The 14,014-nt window shown below is 56.2% G+C and overlaps 1 protein-coding gene and 1 pseudogene across 1 annotated transcript in view; both read right to left on the bottom strand.

Annotated features, from left to right (window-relative positions):
* Positions 1-3,089: 3,089 nt before the first annotated feature.
* LOC101655074 lies at positions 3,090-12,132 on the bottom strand (annotated as a pseudogene).
* Positions 12,133-12,438: 306 nt separating this feature from the next.
* The window catches only part of ATG2A (autophagy related 2A), a 17,113-nt gene continuing 15,537 nt past the window's right edge, over positions 12,439-14,014 (bottom strand). Inside the window, exons 35-37 of the mRNA XM_045297176.1 lie at positions 13,933-14,010; positions 13,092-13,244; positions 12,439-12,987 (exon numbers count right to left, since the gene is read on the bottom strand). Coding sequence (XP_045153111.1) covers positions 12,751-12,987; positions 13,092-13,244; positions 13,933-14,010 — 468 coding nt within the window. The 3' untranslated portion in view covers positions 12,439-12,750. The remainder of the gene's footprint in view (positions 12,988-13,091; positions 13,245-13,932; positions 14,011-14,014) is intronic.

Raw genomic sequence — 14,014 nt, 5'->3', positions numbered from 1 at the left:
TCTCATGACCTGTTCTCTCCAAGTTCCTGACGACGTCACCGCCGGTCCTGCTTGGTCGCTAGCGTTGAATGCCTCCAGTCCGTTCTTGAGATGGTCTTCGAATGCAGGCGGCGAACGCTCAGGGCGGTGTAGGATCTCATAGACTTCTTGCATTTTCTCCAGCTTCTACCGAAACTCGCACGAGAGCACTTGAGGGTCTGTGCCACTGTCCCCCGTTGATCTTGATTGGGTGGACATTCTCGGGCATCTTCTTCCTCCCTCAACACATGCAGTCCCTTTGATTCCTGGGTCTCTCCCCTGATGAGGTCCCCGTGGATAGTCACTGTGTATGGGGCTTCACAACAGAACTTGCCTAACTCCGACCCTACGTAAACTACTTCAGCATATAGGAAAGATGAATACACTACCAGACTCATTCTGGACGCCAGTATATACGCCTGACCCTAAACCTGAAAAGTATAGACCAAGGTTCCTTGTGAACACAGACACCAACATTTTCAACAGAATTCAACAAAACATTAAAAAAAAAAAATGATCCAGTGGGATTCATATAGGTATGCGAGATGATTCAATATTAGATAAACAATCAATGCAATCTACCGTATGACAAAACAAAGGGAAAAAACCGATTCTATCAACGAATGAAGAAAGGCATTTGGTAAAATTCAACATCATTTTAAAAATTATTATCTCCATATCTTACATTTTTCAACATCATTCTTGATTAAAAAAACATTTAATAACATGGGAATTATAAGGTAAATTCCTCACCATCATGAAGGTCATATGTGCAAAACCAATGGTTAGCATCTCACTTAGTGGAGAGAAGTTGTAAACAGTCCTCCTCTAAATGGGAACCCAACAAAGGTGCTCTTTTTCACCCCTCTTTTTTGAGTAGTCCTGTAAGTCTTTGCCAGAGTTATAAGACATCAAAAAGATCTTAAAGACATCTAAATTGGCACAGAAAAATAAAAACTTTCTTTATTTGCAGATGACGCAATCCTATAAATGGAAAACCCCAAAGCTTCCATTTAAAAATTGCTGGAACTAATTGAAAAGTTTGCCAACAGAGCAGGCTATAAGATCAACATAGAAAAACCCACTGGATTCTTGCATATTACAGAAGAGAAACCCCAAAAGGAGATTACAAGAACACTGATTCACAGTAACAACCCCAAAAACAAAACACTGGGGAGTAAAGCTTCCCAGAGAGACAAAGGACTCATACAAAGAAAACTGCTAAACATCCCCATAGGAAACCAAAAGGGATGTACACAAGTGGGAAATGCCCCACGCTCATGGATGTGAAGACTAATGTGGTGAATACATCAATAGCCCCCCAAATCCTACAAATTCAACGCAATGCTAATCCAAGTCCTAGGACAATGCTTCAAAGAAATAGAAAAACTAATCGCCAACCTTATATGGAAAAGAAAGAACCCAGAACAAACAAAACCATTGAAAACAAGCATAAAATAGGAGTCCTTGAAAAGGATGGTGGTGGTAAACAAGCTGAGAAGCAACAAAGCCCATGTGGAAGAAGCGCACCAGCCTGTGCGATCACGGTGTCCAAGGGATCAGGTATCAGGCATCAGAGAACATAAATCATATCATTGTGAATGATGGGGAGTGCAGATTGGGGACTCAAAGCCCAACTATAGGCAGCTGGACATCCCCTTACAGAAGGGTTGCAGGGAGGAGACAAGCCAGTCAGGGTGCAGTGTAGCAACGATGAAACATACAACTTTCCTCTAGTTCCTAAATGCTTCCTCCCCCGACACTATCATGATCCCAGTTCTACCTTACAAATTCAGCTAGACCAAAGGATGTACGTTGGTATAGATAGGAACTGAAAACACAGGGAATCCAGGATGGATGATCCCTTCAGGATCAGTGGTGAGAATGGCGATACCAGAAGGGTGGAGGGAAGGTGGGTTGGAAAGGGAAAATCGATTACAAGGATCTACATATAACCCCCTCCCTGGGGGACGGACAACAGAAAAGTGGGTGAAGGGAGACATCGGACAGTGTAAGACCTAACAAAATAATAATAATTTATAAATTATCAAGGGTCCATAAAGGAGGGGTTGGTGGGGAGGGAGGGTTAAAACTGAGGAGCTGATCCCAAGGGCTTAAGTAGAAAGCAAATGTTTTGAGAATGATGATGGCAAGAAATGTACGTATGTGCTTGACACAATGGATGGATGTATGGATTGTGATGAGTTGTACGAGCTCCCAATAAAATGATTTTAAAAAGGATGATGGCAGCATATATACAAATGTGCTTGATGTGATGTATGGACTGTTATAAGAGCTGTAAGAGCCCCCAATAAAACGATTAAAACAGAACAAAAAGAGGCTTTTTACTCCCGTATTTCAAAACCTATTATAGAGCTTGGTACTGGGACCGGAATAGATTAGCACAGTGAACGCAGAAACACAACCAAACACCCACAGACACTCGATTTTTTAAAAAAAGATTGTTCTGTTTTATTCTGTAACTTAGGAAGGTGCAGGGGCTCAGGGCTCAGGACCGTGCTGTGGAGGGACGAGTTGCTCACTCTATCATTGTGAGGAAGACAAGCATTCAGCCTGGGCCAGACAGCACAGACACAAGAAACACCAACCAGGGGCTTAACAGAAATACAACCTGCACAGAAAACCTTAGAAGGTACATAAACCAAAATCAGAACGCCAGGCAGTAGGGGAAGTAGCCAGGTTTTGGATCCTTTGGCTCAACCAGCCCCTAAATAAAAATAAACCAAAGTGACAGATTGAGAAAATGTTAACGATCCATGCTACGCTGCTGGGGAGAGGGAGGAAGAGTGTGTGTTACGCAGGACTGCTAAGAGAGCTCAGAAGTCAGGTTAAACCCTTGATGGGAGGAGGGCCAGGTCTCTCACCATAATTTAGCTAAACTTGAGCTGCTCACCTTCCCACAGGTACGATGGGGCTCTGCCCCAGCAGAGAATATGCACCAAGCCTGGGGCAAGGCCTGTACCCCTCCCTCCTTTGGGCTTTGCTGGTAGCCACCCAGGCCTGCTGGGCTGAGGACTGACAGACTGCCTGTGGAGAGGAGAAAGGATGGGTCACTGCTTAAACATGGTACCTGCCTCAGCAGAGGCCAGAAGGCCGGCCCTGGACTCACTCAGTGCCTCCAGCAGCCTTGCGGACACGGCTTCCTTGGCCACCTGGTGCCCATCTTGCCCATTTTGGGCCAACACAACCCGAATGAGGCCTCTGAAGGGCACTGCATGCCCTGGGATCACCACCTGGTACCAAAAACGGTGCCAGCCAGCAGGGCCGATGCCCAAGCACTTGGTGAGGAGGCCCTGGCTTGTCCTTGGCCAAGGCCAGCGGGCTCCCCTCTGGCTGTAGACACTGCAGTGAGGGGCCTGAGAGCTGGCGGAGCCTCTGCTTCGTGTCTGGCTTGAGCCACTCCACCGTTACCTGCTCTCCACAGAGGCATGACTGTCCTTTTTGGCCATGGCAGCTGCACAGGTGCGAGCTGAACTTGAGCAGTGTGGTCTGCGTGAGCCCGACCCCTGGCTGGGCACTCAGAGGCTGCAGCGCGAGCATTAGCACGCGGTGGCTCAGACAGCCCGTCCACGCCCAGCTCGCACTTCCAGGTGCTGCGGCACGCGAGCAGGGGGCAGGGGGGCCGCAGCAGGTGGTTGTGCAGCGTGACAATGGCGGCCCCTGCCCCGCTCCGCGAGCTGTAGTGGGCATGCGCGAAGCTGTGGGCCGCGGTTCAGACCGCTGAAGGTCATCAGGCGAAACTCGGATAGGAGGCCCAGGCGCTGGAACAGTGGGATCAGCTGGTGCTTGGACGCGTCCTGGGGCAGCCGCCCGATGAACACTTCAGACCCGGCCGGGGGGCAATAATAAAAATGATTCTTTTTTTTTTTTTTGAGAGAGGTCACAGCCTTAGAAATCCTCCAAATTCCTTACCCATCTGACCTCAATCCTCGTCTGAGCGGTTATAAAAGAGGAAAAGTAAAGCCAAAACTGACTTAGATTCCTCCATGACACACAGCTGGCTTCAAACAAACAAAAGGAAACAAAATAGGACTTCAACAAAGTTGTTCGTTTTGCAAAATTCTGTCGTGAGATCCTGAGATAGTTAACGTTTATTGTGCCAGCCTGGCCGATAAACACGTGTGGGATTAACTGAAGGGCGGAGAGATAAATGGCTCGGCGAGGCTCGCCTTTCTTGTCTCTTGCTCTTTGACCATCAGACCAGTGTGCGGTTGCCTTGCCTGTTCTGTGCCTCCATTTGCAAGCTACACTACCCGTGGGACACCTAACCCGTGGACGGTGTCGCTGTAATTTGAGGTTCCTTCAAGACCTGCTTCGCCACTCCATTGGAACTTACATCTCTTGAGCTGGGGACTGTCGGACCCTGTCATCTGGCTGACTGTTGGTGACCTGCCTTGCTGTTTGCTGCCTGTGGCCAGATAGCCTGAATTGCTCTACAGAGGACTACCCGGTGGTCCCCACGACTTGAAGGACTGCCAGTGTCTCACAGCTGTCTCACGGGAGTGAGTTGCACTGAGCCATGTGTACTGCTTTATAGATTAATGAACTGTCTGTTTCTTATGTGATCTATCTAGATATATTTATATAATCTAGATCTCTATATAATTATTAGCGTTCTGGTTTTATTTCTCTCGAGAACCCTGCCTAACACAGATCCCTAGCATGATTTCCATCACCAAAGTTGGATTTCCCAACCACTCATCCTTCCTCTTTATTTCCAACGTTCCCATGCCCGTCACTCCTGATAATCAATGCATCTTGATTGCATGCTTGATCAATTTCAGCCTGAGTACGTTGACAGGATTCTTCAATGTCTCGATCACCGGCATAGGCACTTGGTGCATGAACTGGAATCATAGTACCATGAACCGGCCTTCCTTACAAGTCTACAGGCATCATCCTATCACGGACAGATCTGTCTGATGAAGAATGGGACACCAATCTGCTTGGATGTCTGGTTCCTACATTAGTCAGCCTGTGACTGACTGGTACCAGCCGTTTCCGCTCTCTCGTGCCTCGGAGAAAATGCTGAGCACGGTTTCATTGGCATTGTAGTGATTCGAATGTCTCCACGAGGCTTGAAGCCACCTCACTGGTGTTTTTAATCCCAGCAGGGCCACACACGGGAGACGGGTTACGCGGTGCTTCCAGACTAGGACTGGCACACAGGATTGGGCAGTCCACTTCCAGGGGATTGGCCACAGAATTCCTCACCGCTAGCTGCGGAACACTGTTTGATGCAGTGCCAGGAGATGAACCCCTCAGGTGTTAGACCCTCAAAATAGGGCTGGGAAAGAGGAGACCTTAATGGAGCCAAGCTTCCGGGACCTTCAGGGGCCGACGGGACAGACTCAAACTGGGAGGAAAGGGGGAACGGCAGCAAAGAGTCGCAACGAACCTCAGACGTTGGCAAAACGGTAAGATATATCCTACAGCAGAGTTGTCTTCAAATCGGGAGATTACCTGATAGGCCTGGCCTCATCACGTGAGTCCTTTAATAGTAGAGCATTATTTCTTCCTTCCTTGGAGAAGAGGGAATCAGAGAGAGACACACGCAGGAGAGGGGTTGAAACACTGTTGCTAGGTTTGAATATGAAGGGGTTCGGTCCATGTGGTCAGGAAAGGAGCCCTAGTAATTACCTGTGGGGCTGCGATCCACAGGTCAGCAGGTCAAAACCACCAATAGACCAACACAGTCAGGCATCAAAGAGCCAAAACAAAAAATCATATCAATGTGAATGAGGGGGAGTGCAGAGCCCATCTGTAGGTAACTGGACATGCCCTTACAGGAGGGTCACGGGGAGGAAATGAGCCAGTCAGGGTGCAGGGTAGCAACGATGAAACAGACAACTTTCCTCTAGTTCTTTAATGCTTCGACACCCCTGCCCCGCCCTGATACCACTATCATGACCCCAATTCTACCTTACAAATCCGGCTAGACCAGAGGAAGCACACTGGTACAGATTAGAGCTGGAAAACACAGGGAATCCAGGACAGATAAACCCCTCCGGACCAATAATGAGTCGTGATACCAGGAGGGTCAGGGGAAGGTGGGGGAGAAAGGGGGAAACCAATCACAATGATCAACCTATAACCCCCTCCCAGGGGGAAGGACAACAGAAAAGTGGGTGAAGGGAGACAGCGGTCGGCGCAAGACATGAAAAAATAATAATTTATAAATTTTCAAGGGTTCATGAGGGAGGGAGGGTGGGAGAGATGGGGAAATGAGCTGATACCAACGGCTCAAGGAGAAAGAAAATGATGGTGGCAACATATGTACACATGTGCTTGACACAATGGGTGGATGGATGGATTGTGATGAGAGCTGTCAGAGCCCCCAGCAAAATGATCTCAAAAATAGAAATGCTGATACAGCGTGCTCCGTGTCGCAATTGCGACATCCTTTGGACGTAAATGACAGGCCAGCTCTATGTGAGTCTGTATTGTCAGCATGTGTGCGTCGCAGCATGAAGTGAAAAAGATGCGTCTGTCATCTTCAGATATGCCCATTGTGATAGCGGCAGGAAATGTCCACTCTGAGGAATAAAATTAAGTGTTTCAGTTTAGAAGCTTCACTGTGCACATTGAAAAGGTTAACAGCATTCAATGCAAACTTGGTCTTCTATCTAAAAAATAAAAAAAAATTCTGGCGATGAGGTTGAAGACTGCTACACACACACACACACACACAAGACAGTGTGGCATCAGGATGGGAGAAAGATGCAGCAGACTGCTTCCAAAAGATCACAACCATGGGCACCCTCTGGGCCCGTTCTTTCTCTGCCCTGTAAGGTGGCCATGAGTTGGCACTGATTTGACAGCGGTGGGCTGTTTGGGGGTTGGTAACATTGTGTAGGCTGCACGCCTTTCCGGCCACTGTCTGCAAGTTGCACACGGACTGTCACCAGCTCTATCATGTGGATGCTGGAAGTGACCTCCCGGGTCTGGGTGGGCTGATGGACGCAGAGTGCATCCACCCCCGAGGCCATCTAGTGGAACCGTGACAGGCAAACATTCACCGTGGCCACCATCGGGGCCAAGGGCTGGGCTCCTCACTTGACTACATTGTCCGAACGTCACCGGATGGACATGTTTGGCATTCTTCTGGGAGGAGGAGAAGCCCCCAGTGAAAAGACCGGAGATATCCTAACAGACCTCTGGCCCCTACTGGTCAAGCTCATCCAAGTCTGGAGATCAAGTGGGGCTGGCTGGAGGCTGGGGAGACAGCCAGCTGCGGGGGAAGATCCTGGTCCGCTGGGACAGCCAGTGACATTGGCGAGCTGGCGGTGGCTTAGAGAGCAAACAGGATTGCATCACCCCGGCAGGCCCCGGTGCGGTCCATCCGCGGTTGAGAAAGACCTATCATTTTCTTTCGGAGATACATGTCAAACATTCTGGGTTGAGGGGGCAAGGCTGGCGGAGCCAGTTCAGTCAGAGCCCACAGACAGTGCCAGGGGTGGGGGGTGCTCTGGACTTAAAGGGGCGACGCCACATCTTTCTCCCGCAGACCCCAGGGGATGGGTTTGCACCACCGAACCTTTGGTTAGCCGGCGGTGCCTCCTGGACTCCTCCAGCAATGTGTGTGTGTGTGTGTCCACGTGTGAATCCAAACCAAGCACATCCGAGTGTTCATCGTATTCAGGAACGTGCAAGAAAGCTGGTACCTATCAAAACCCAAACCCAAGAGGCGTCCCTCCTGCAGGAACCACGTGGCCCAGCAGCCCCCTCCCAGAAATCACGCGTGCTGTGCACCAGACAGCTGACCGTCCTTCCGGGAGCCCCCCCTTGGCGCGTTGGCAGTGCAGGCGGGTGCCGGCTTGTCGGAGAGGGGAGAGGCACAGCTCCCTCCGGGCGGCGTGCAGGGCCGGGGAGGCAGGTGCGCAGAGCGGTGCGGCCACTGGTCAGTGTCCACGCGGCTCGAGAGCAGCCGGCCGGAGCGCCTCCTGGTGGACGCCGCGGGGAGTGGCGCTTGTCCCGGGGCCCACCATCGCCCATGCTTGGGGGAGGGGAGCACCCCTGGCATTCCCACACCCTTTTAGTGTGTGCACCCTGCCGATTCCTGGTCCTCGTGTCCACAGATGAGCTCACGTCCATCTTCCTGGGAGCCGGGGCTGGCGTCAGGATGGTTTCCAGTGTGAGTGAGGAGGGTGGTGGTGAGGATGAAGGTGACCTCGCCTGCTCCCCAGTCCCTGGAGGGTCTCTTGCCTGCAGGCACGGGCCTGGTGGTCCATGCGGTGCCCCAGCTGGCCTCAGCACCCTCCCAGGTGCCTGCAGTCCGTCCTCCATCTCGAATTTACTGAGCACCTACTTACTTCTTCATACCAGGGCTCCCAGGCAGACGGGAGAGCCAGATGTTAGCTCTGTGTGTGTGTGTGTGTGTATGTGTGTGTGTGTAGGGTTCTAACCAAGTTGGGAAGGGAGGGAGCTGAGACTAGTAATGGGGCAGGTGTCCTGAGGGCAGGGTGGACCAGACCCAGAGTGGATGGAGCTGGACTTGGGTTCAGAAAACCTCAAGAGCTAGGCGAGAGGGGACAGGGTCATGCACTGTGGTGTCAGTGTGGGCTCACAGAGACGAGGGAGAAGGTAGTCTTCACAGGAGCCGGTTGCCACATTTCTCGCTTGGGGGCAGCTGGTGGGCTTGAACCGCTGACGTTGCGGTTAACAAGGCCTATGCAATCTGCTAGCCCCCCAGGGTGCCTCCACTGCCAGAGACCGAGGGAGAGAGAGACCCAGGTGGGAATGGGGAGGGGCGATGGCCCCTCTCCCGCTCAGAGCCAGCGCTCTGTGCCTGCAGCCTGGCAGAGGGCCGGGCCCTGCCCTCCGACCTGCGCGTCTTCAACTCCTACTATGCTTGGCAAGGAGCATGGACTTTGCTCTGAGGGCGGCTGGGCCCCGCCCGAGGAGAAGATAAGCTCCCAGGGCTCAGAGAGCTGCAGGAATGAGATTAGGAAGAGGGAGAGGCCAGCGGAGCCAGCCCCAGAGGGGGTATTTGTGGGGAGCAGGTCATGGAGTGCACCTGAGCTGGGCCTCAGCAGAGGTGGGGGCAGGGAACAGCCCAGGGGCCAGGCCGGCATCATAGGTGCCCTTGCAGAGAGCTGAGCCCCCAAGGATTCCTCAGAGGGAGATGGGCCCCACTTGCTGTGTGACTTTAGCAAGAAGCTCACCCTCTCTGAGCCGGCTCCACGCAGAGACACGGCCTTGCTGGGTGTCGGGAGAACTCGAAGGGATGTGCGTGGGTGCTGAAGGGCCCAGGGAGGCCTCATGGGCAGATTCTATCAGTAAGCAGTTTGGATGTTCTTCCATTGTGGCTGTCTTTATTCAGATGGATGTCGCCCCCCCCCGAAACCCACTGCTCGGAAGCCAAAAACCAGCCAGGCTTCTGAAGAAGGCTGGAGGGAGGTGGGGCCCCAAGTCTTATCCTCGAGGCCACCCCAGCCTCAGGGGGCCTTGGGGGGAGGGGCTACAACCCCAGATCTGGACCAAAGTGAGCAGAAGGTGAGGCTGGCTCTAGGGACCCTTTCGTCTGGGGAGTCCTACGTAAACCTGGGCCCCTCAGTCTCAGAATGTTGATGGCCCCTGCCTTGGGTACCAGGGGAGCCTTCAGCACCCACTTAGCGAGTCCATCCTGAGCCCCCGCTGGGTTGGGGGCAGGAACACCAGCAGGAACAGCCAACACAGGATTCCAGTGCTCCAGGAACCCCGGACACCTGGGGGGTCTCCCCTCCCACCCCCGACTCCCCTTCCCAGGGCACTTAGAGCCAAAAAGGCTGCTCCGCAGAGGAAGGGCATGGAAAAGCCTAGACGTGTTCCCCCACCCTCAGCAGCTCTGTCTCAAGGGGGCAGGGGGGCGGAGGGTGGGAAGGAGACCGCAGGGCATTGGGGGGGCCCCGTGCCCACAGGTCCCGGCGGCTGGCATGGAGGCAAACATACCTGTGACCTATGGTATTGGCAGCCAGAGGGGAGCCCAAGGCACTGGCTGTCAATTCATAGGTCAGAGACTTGTGCACTCGGTCTGGGCAGCCTGCCGGCAGCCCCACTCCCTGCCTCCCCTCCTCCTCCTCCTCTGTGCGGTGTGCCGTGGCCCTCGCCCCAGGCAACAGCAACTCCACTGGAACCAGCGAGCACCTCCACATGGAGTTGCTGTTACAGGGGACGGGAACCCATCAGAGGCTCGGTCCTGCCCACCCGGCCTCTGCCCTGCTCCCCTCCCCCATGCCCACCCCTGGTCTTGGCTTGTGGTCTTTTATTGAGGCACTTTATCACCTGGGGCCCACGCCCATTGGCCCCCTCCATACGGATCCAGACACGCCTTCCTGGGCAGGCCGAAGTCTGGGCCCAACCCTGAACTGCCCATCAAGTCGGGAGCAGCTGGGATTTACAACTCCCGGCAGCCTTTGCCGGCTCTGCGGGCCCCTCGCTCATTTCCTCTTTCTTTTCCAACTAGAGCCGCTCTGGGGTCGGGCTCCACCCTCTGCCCTTTGCCCACCCTTCCTGCTGCAGCCTCCTCCGGCCAGGAGGACCAGCAGGGTCAGCCTTTGGTGGGGGTGGGGGCAATCGCACCCCATGGCCTGAGCATCGTGACCCTAAACCCAGCACCGCCCCATGGGGTGTCCAAGGCTCCACAGAAGCAGCGCACCCCGGCCACACCTCTCCGGGTGGCCAAGCAATGGGTGTGTGGCCTCAGAGCCAAATGTGTTCGCCACCCCCTCTCAGGGAGCCTTGGGGACAAGATGGTGAGAAGGGGCCAGGGGCAGAATGAGAGGAAGAGCAGGAACACAGAGCAGAGGGGTGGGGAGAACAGGGGCCTCCAGGCTGCGAGGACAGCCAACCTCCAGTGGGCTCCTCCCCGGGGCTGCAAACACTCATCCGGGGGGCCATGGTGGCCCAGGAGCTGGGTGACCGTCAGCAGGTGGCTTAACCTCTCCGAGCGCCCCCAGTCTCCCTGTGGAAATCAGGGTTTGGGAGGCCAGAAGTCGCCAACTGGCCCAGCGGCATGGGGGGGCAGGTAGTCCTCATCCTTGGGACAGGAAGCTTGGGTTCTGCCCTGTCACAGGCCTGGCGGGCATGTGGGAGACCCCAGCACTTCTGGAGAAGGAAAAATCAGGGGAATGGAGCCTCTGGGGGTGGACCTGGCTGTCTCTCCCCCAGCCGTGGACTCATGCTCTGAGCAGCACAGCAGGGCTCCGCCCCCACCCCCTCCCAACCAAGGTCACTGAGCAGGGCCCAGGGCCCCAGCGTCCTGGCAATCTCCCATAGTGGCACCAGGCAGGTGGGACTGGGGATGCCTGACTTCTGGAGAAGCTACTCAAGCTGTGACGACCCCCCACCCTACAGCCCCTCCCACCTCAGCCAGGACCTGACCTGTCTAGGGTCTATTTCCAGGCCTGGTGGGGAGTTGCTGGCCTGTCAGCAGCCTAGCTCTGTGGCCCCCAGATAGAGTGAGGCTGGCCTGGCTCGTGTCCCCTTCCTCAGAAGGGCCGTGACAGGCTCTGGTCTGTGGCACCCGGGATTCTTACCTGGTACTGGCTGGCCCCAGGCACGAGGAGGAAGTGGGCCGCCTGGGGTCTGGCTGCCTTTTTGAGCAGCTGGCCCAGCCCTGGAGGGCCGGTTAATGATTACCCCACGGTCAATACCCCTCGTAAGTGAGGTCGAAGGGCAGAAGGCTGGACTGTGCCCATGGGTGGGGCAGGGCCTAGGAAGCATGGGGGCCTCATCTCCCCACCAGGTGTCACTCCATAGCCTTGGCTCGCTGGAGCCACCCCCCCAAACACACACACCTCCCATGGAGCTGAGGGGTCCTGTACCATTCACTTAGTGAATGAGGGGAGCAGGGGATCTTCCCAGGGGGCTGTTATGGAGAAAGCCAGGGTCCACCTCTGACTCCAGGGCATCTCAACCCAAGCCTCAGTTTCCCCATCCGCTCTCCACCTCAGCGCTTCTGGAGAGGCAGGGAAGGGAGCGGGTGAGCAACGGGTATCTCCTCAGTTGATCATTTCTGTCCAAGAGCAGAGCCCAAGGACAGCACAGGCCTTTCCCACTGCCAGCGGCCCAGAGCTGGGGCCTCGGGGCAGAGGCTCGGCCTTCCAAGACCATGGCTATAAGGTTAGGGCTTTCCTGGGCACCCCACAGCCCAGCCCCAAGCATTAGTCTCTCCCTAGCTCCCGGACTCCTGCCACATCGGATGTGGGCCAGGGAAGCTGCACCCCAAGAAGGTGTGCAGAGGCCTGGGCAGCCAGGGGAAGGAGTGCAGGGTTGGCACAGGGTCAGGGCCCCAGCTCCCTAGCAGCCCTGCTGGGTGAATGGGGAAGGTGTGGTGCCACCTGGTGGTGAGGCGAAGGCAGTGCGGTCAGGCAGCAGAAGGGCAGGCAGAAGCCTGGCTGGCCCACAGGACAAGGGGGCTGGCAGTGGGCACAGTTTATTCCACTTCATGCAGACACGGTGACCCACCCCGCGGGGAGGACCGAACCCCACGGTGTCCGTCCCCGACCTCCCCCCGAAGTCACAGAACGATGCTTGGCTGTGCAGGGGAGTCAGGGTCCGAGGTCCGAGGTGAGGGTGAGGGCTGTGTCCTTGCTCCCCACATCCCAAAGAAAAGTGCAGAGATAGGGCCGGGGCCCCAAGGCGGGGAGGCGGGTGTCCTGGCAGCAGCCCCGAGGGGCAGGGCTGGTGGCTCCCCGGGGGTGGCAGGCAGAGGCCGCTGGGGCCTGGCGCTCAGTCCTGTGCGTCCTCGGAGCGCCACTTGAGCGTGTGGTCCTTGTGGGCGTCCGGGAGGATCTGGTTCCTCATGCCCCCCAGCAGGTTGGACGTGGCCTCGGTGGCCAGGATGAGTGGTTTCACTACGGTGGGGGGCAGCTGGCGGATCACGCCGCCCACGGCGCCCGTCAGCCCCTTCTGCTCGTGGCCCCGGGACGCGACGTCACAGATGGTCTGAGCCGTGTCCAGGATGCCCTGTGGGAAGTCAGGGGTCAGTGCCGGGTCCGAGGCGGAGAAGCGGGGCGGGGAAGGGGCGTAGGGGAGGCTGGCAGGCGAAGGCTGGGGGGCAGGCTCCTCACCTCTCGAACCGTGTCGTAGGCCTTGGCCACCCCCTCTCGGAGGTCGGCGGGCTGCTGGCCCCTGCGTCTTCTGGAGGAGGAGCGCTTGTCCTGCAGGGAGCGGGAGACGGGCACGGCGGGGGACAGGATGTCATATACCGTCTCCGCTGTGGCCTGGGGGCAGAAGAGGAGTCAGTCGGTCTCAGCTCCATGCAGGGGTGTCCACAGCTCTGCCATCCCTGCTCGGCCTCCACTCCCCACACCCACCCCCTCAGGCCCGGATTTCTGCCCCATGAGGACTCCCAGCATTGCCTTTGCAGGGGGTAGAGGGGGTGAGAACAGGCCCAGAACAACCCACCCCCCACCCCCTCACCCTCTAAGCAAGCACCCCATCCTTGTCCCCGCATGCAGGTCCCCACGGCAGGCAGCTTGCCTGAGCCTGAGCCCATGGCCACCCCAGCCCGCTCCTCACTGGCTCCAGCAGAGACCTGGGCCCTCGACCACCCACCCAGGTCAGGCTCCTTGTGCACCCCAGCTTTACTTCAGGGGGCCTCTGTCCCCTGCCCATTCCACCCCCCACCTCTTCTGTGGTATACCTGCATGCCCGCCTCCCGAGTGTACAGGTCCCAGAATGTACCATGCTCTTCCTCCCCACCCCCACCTGCAGGGGCACCCAGCCAACGCACAGGACCCCCCTCCCACCACGCCACCTCTTCAACCCCACCCCCCAAGAGGCGCTGGAGCTCAGGACATGGGGTCCCGGAGTGTGTGCAGTCACCCACCGACCCCAGCCGTGAGGAGGGGGCCAGAGGCAGCGAGCCGAGGGCACCAGAGGTCCCGCCCCACTCCCCCAACTCCCCACCTGGATGGCCTGCACCAGGCGGTTGCTGAGCTCCAAGGCGGCCGAGGCGGTGGAGGAGCCGAAGGAGGCGGCCCCCCGCTGC

The sequence above is a fragment of the Echinops telfairi genome, unplaced genomic scaffold, assembly GCF_000313985.2.
Source record: "Echinops telfairi isolate 266 unplaced genomic scaffold, ASM31398v2 ScPeMD7_7417;HRSCAF=8455, whole genome shotgun sequence".
NCBI lineage: Eukaryota > Metazoa > Chordata > Mammalia > Afrosoricida > Tenrecidae > Echinops > Echinops telfairi.
This window is presented reverse-complemented; position numbering and strand designations above follow the sequence as displayed.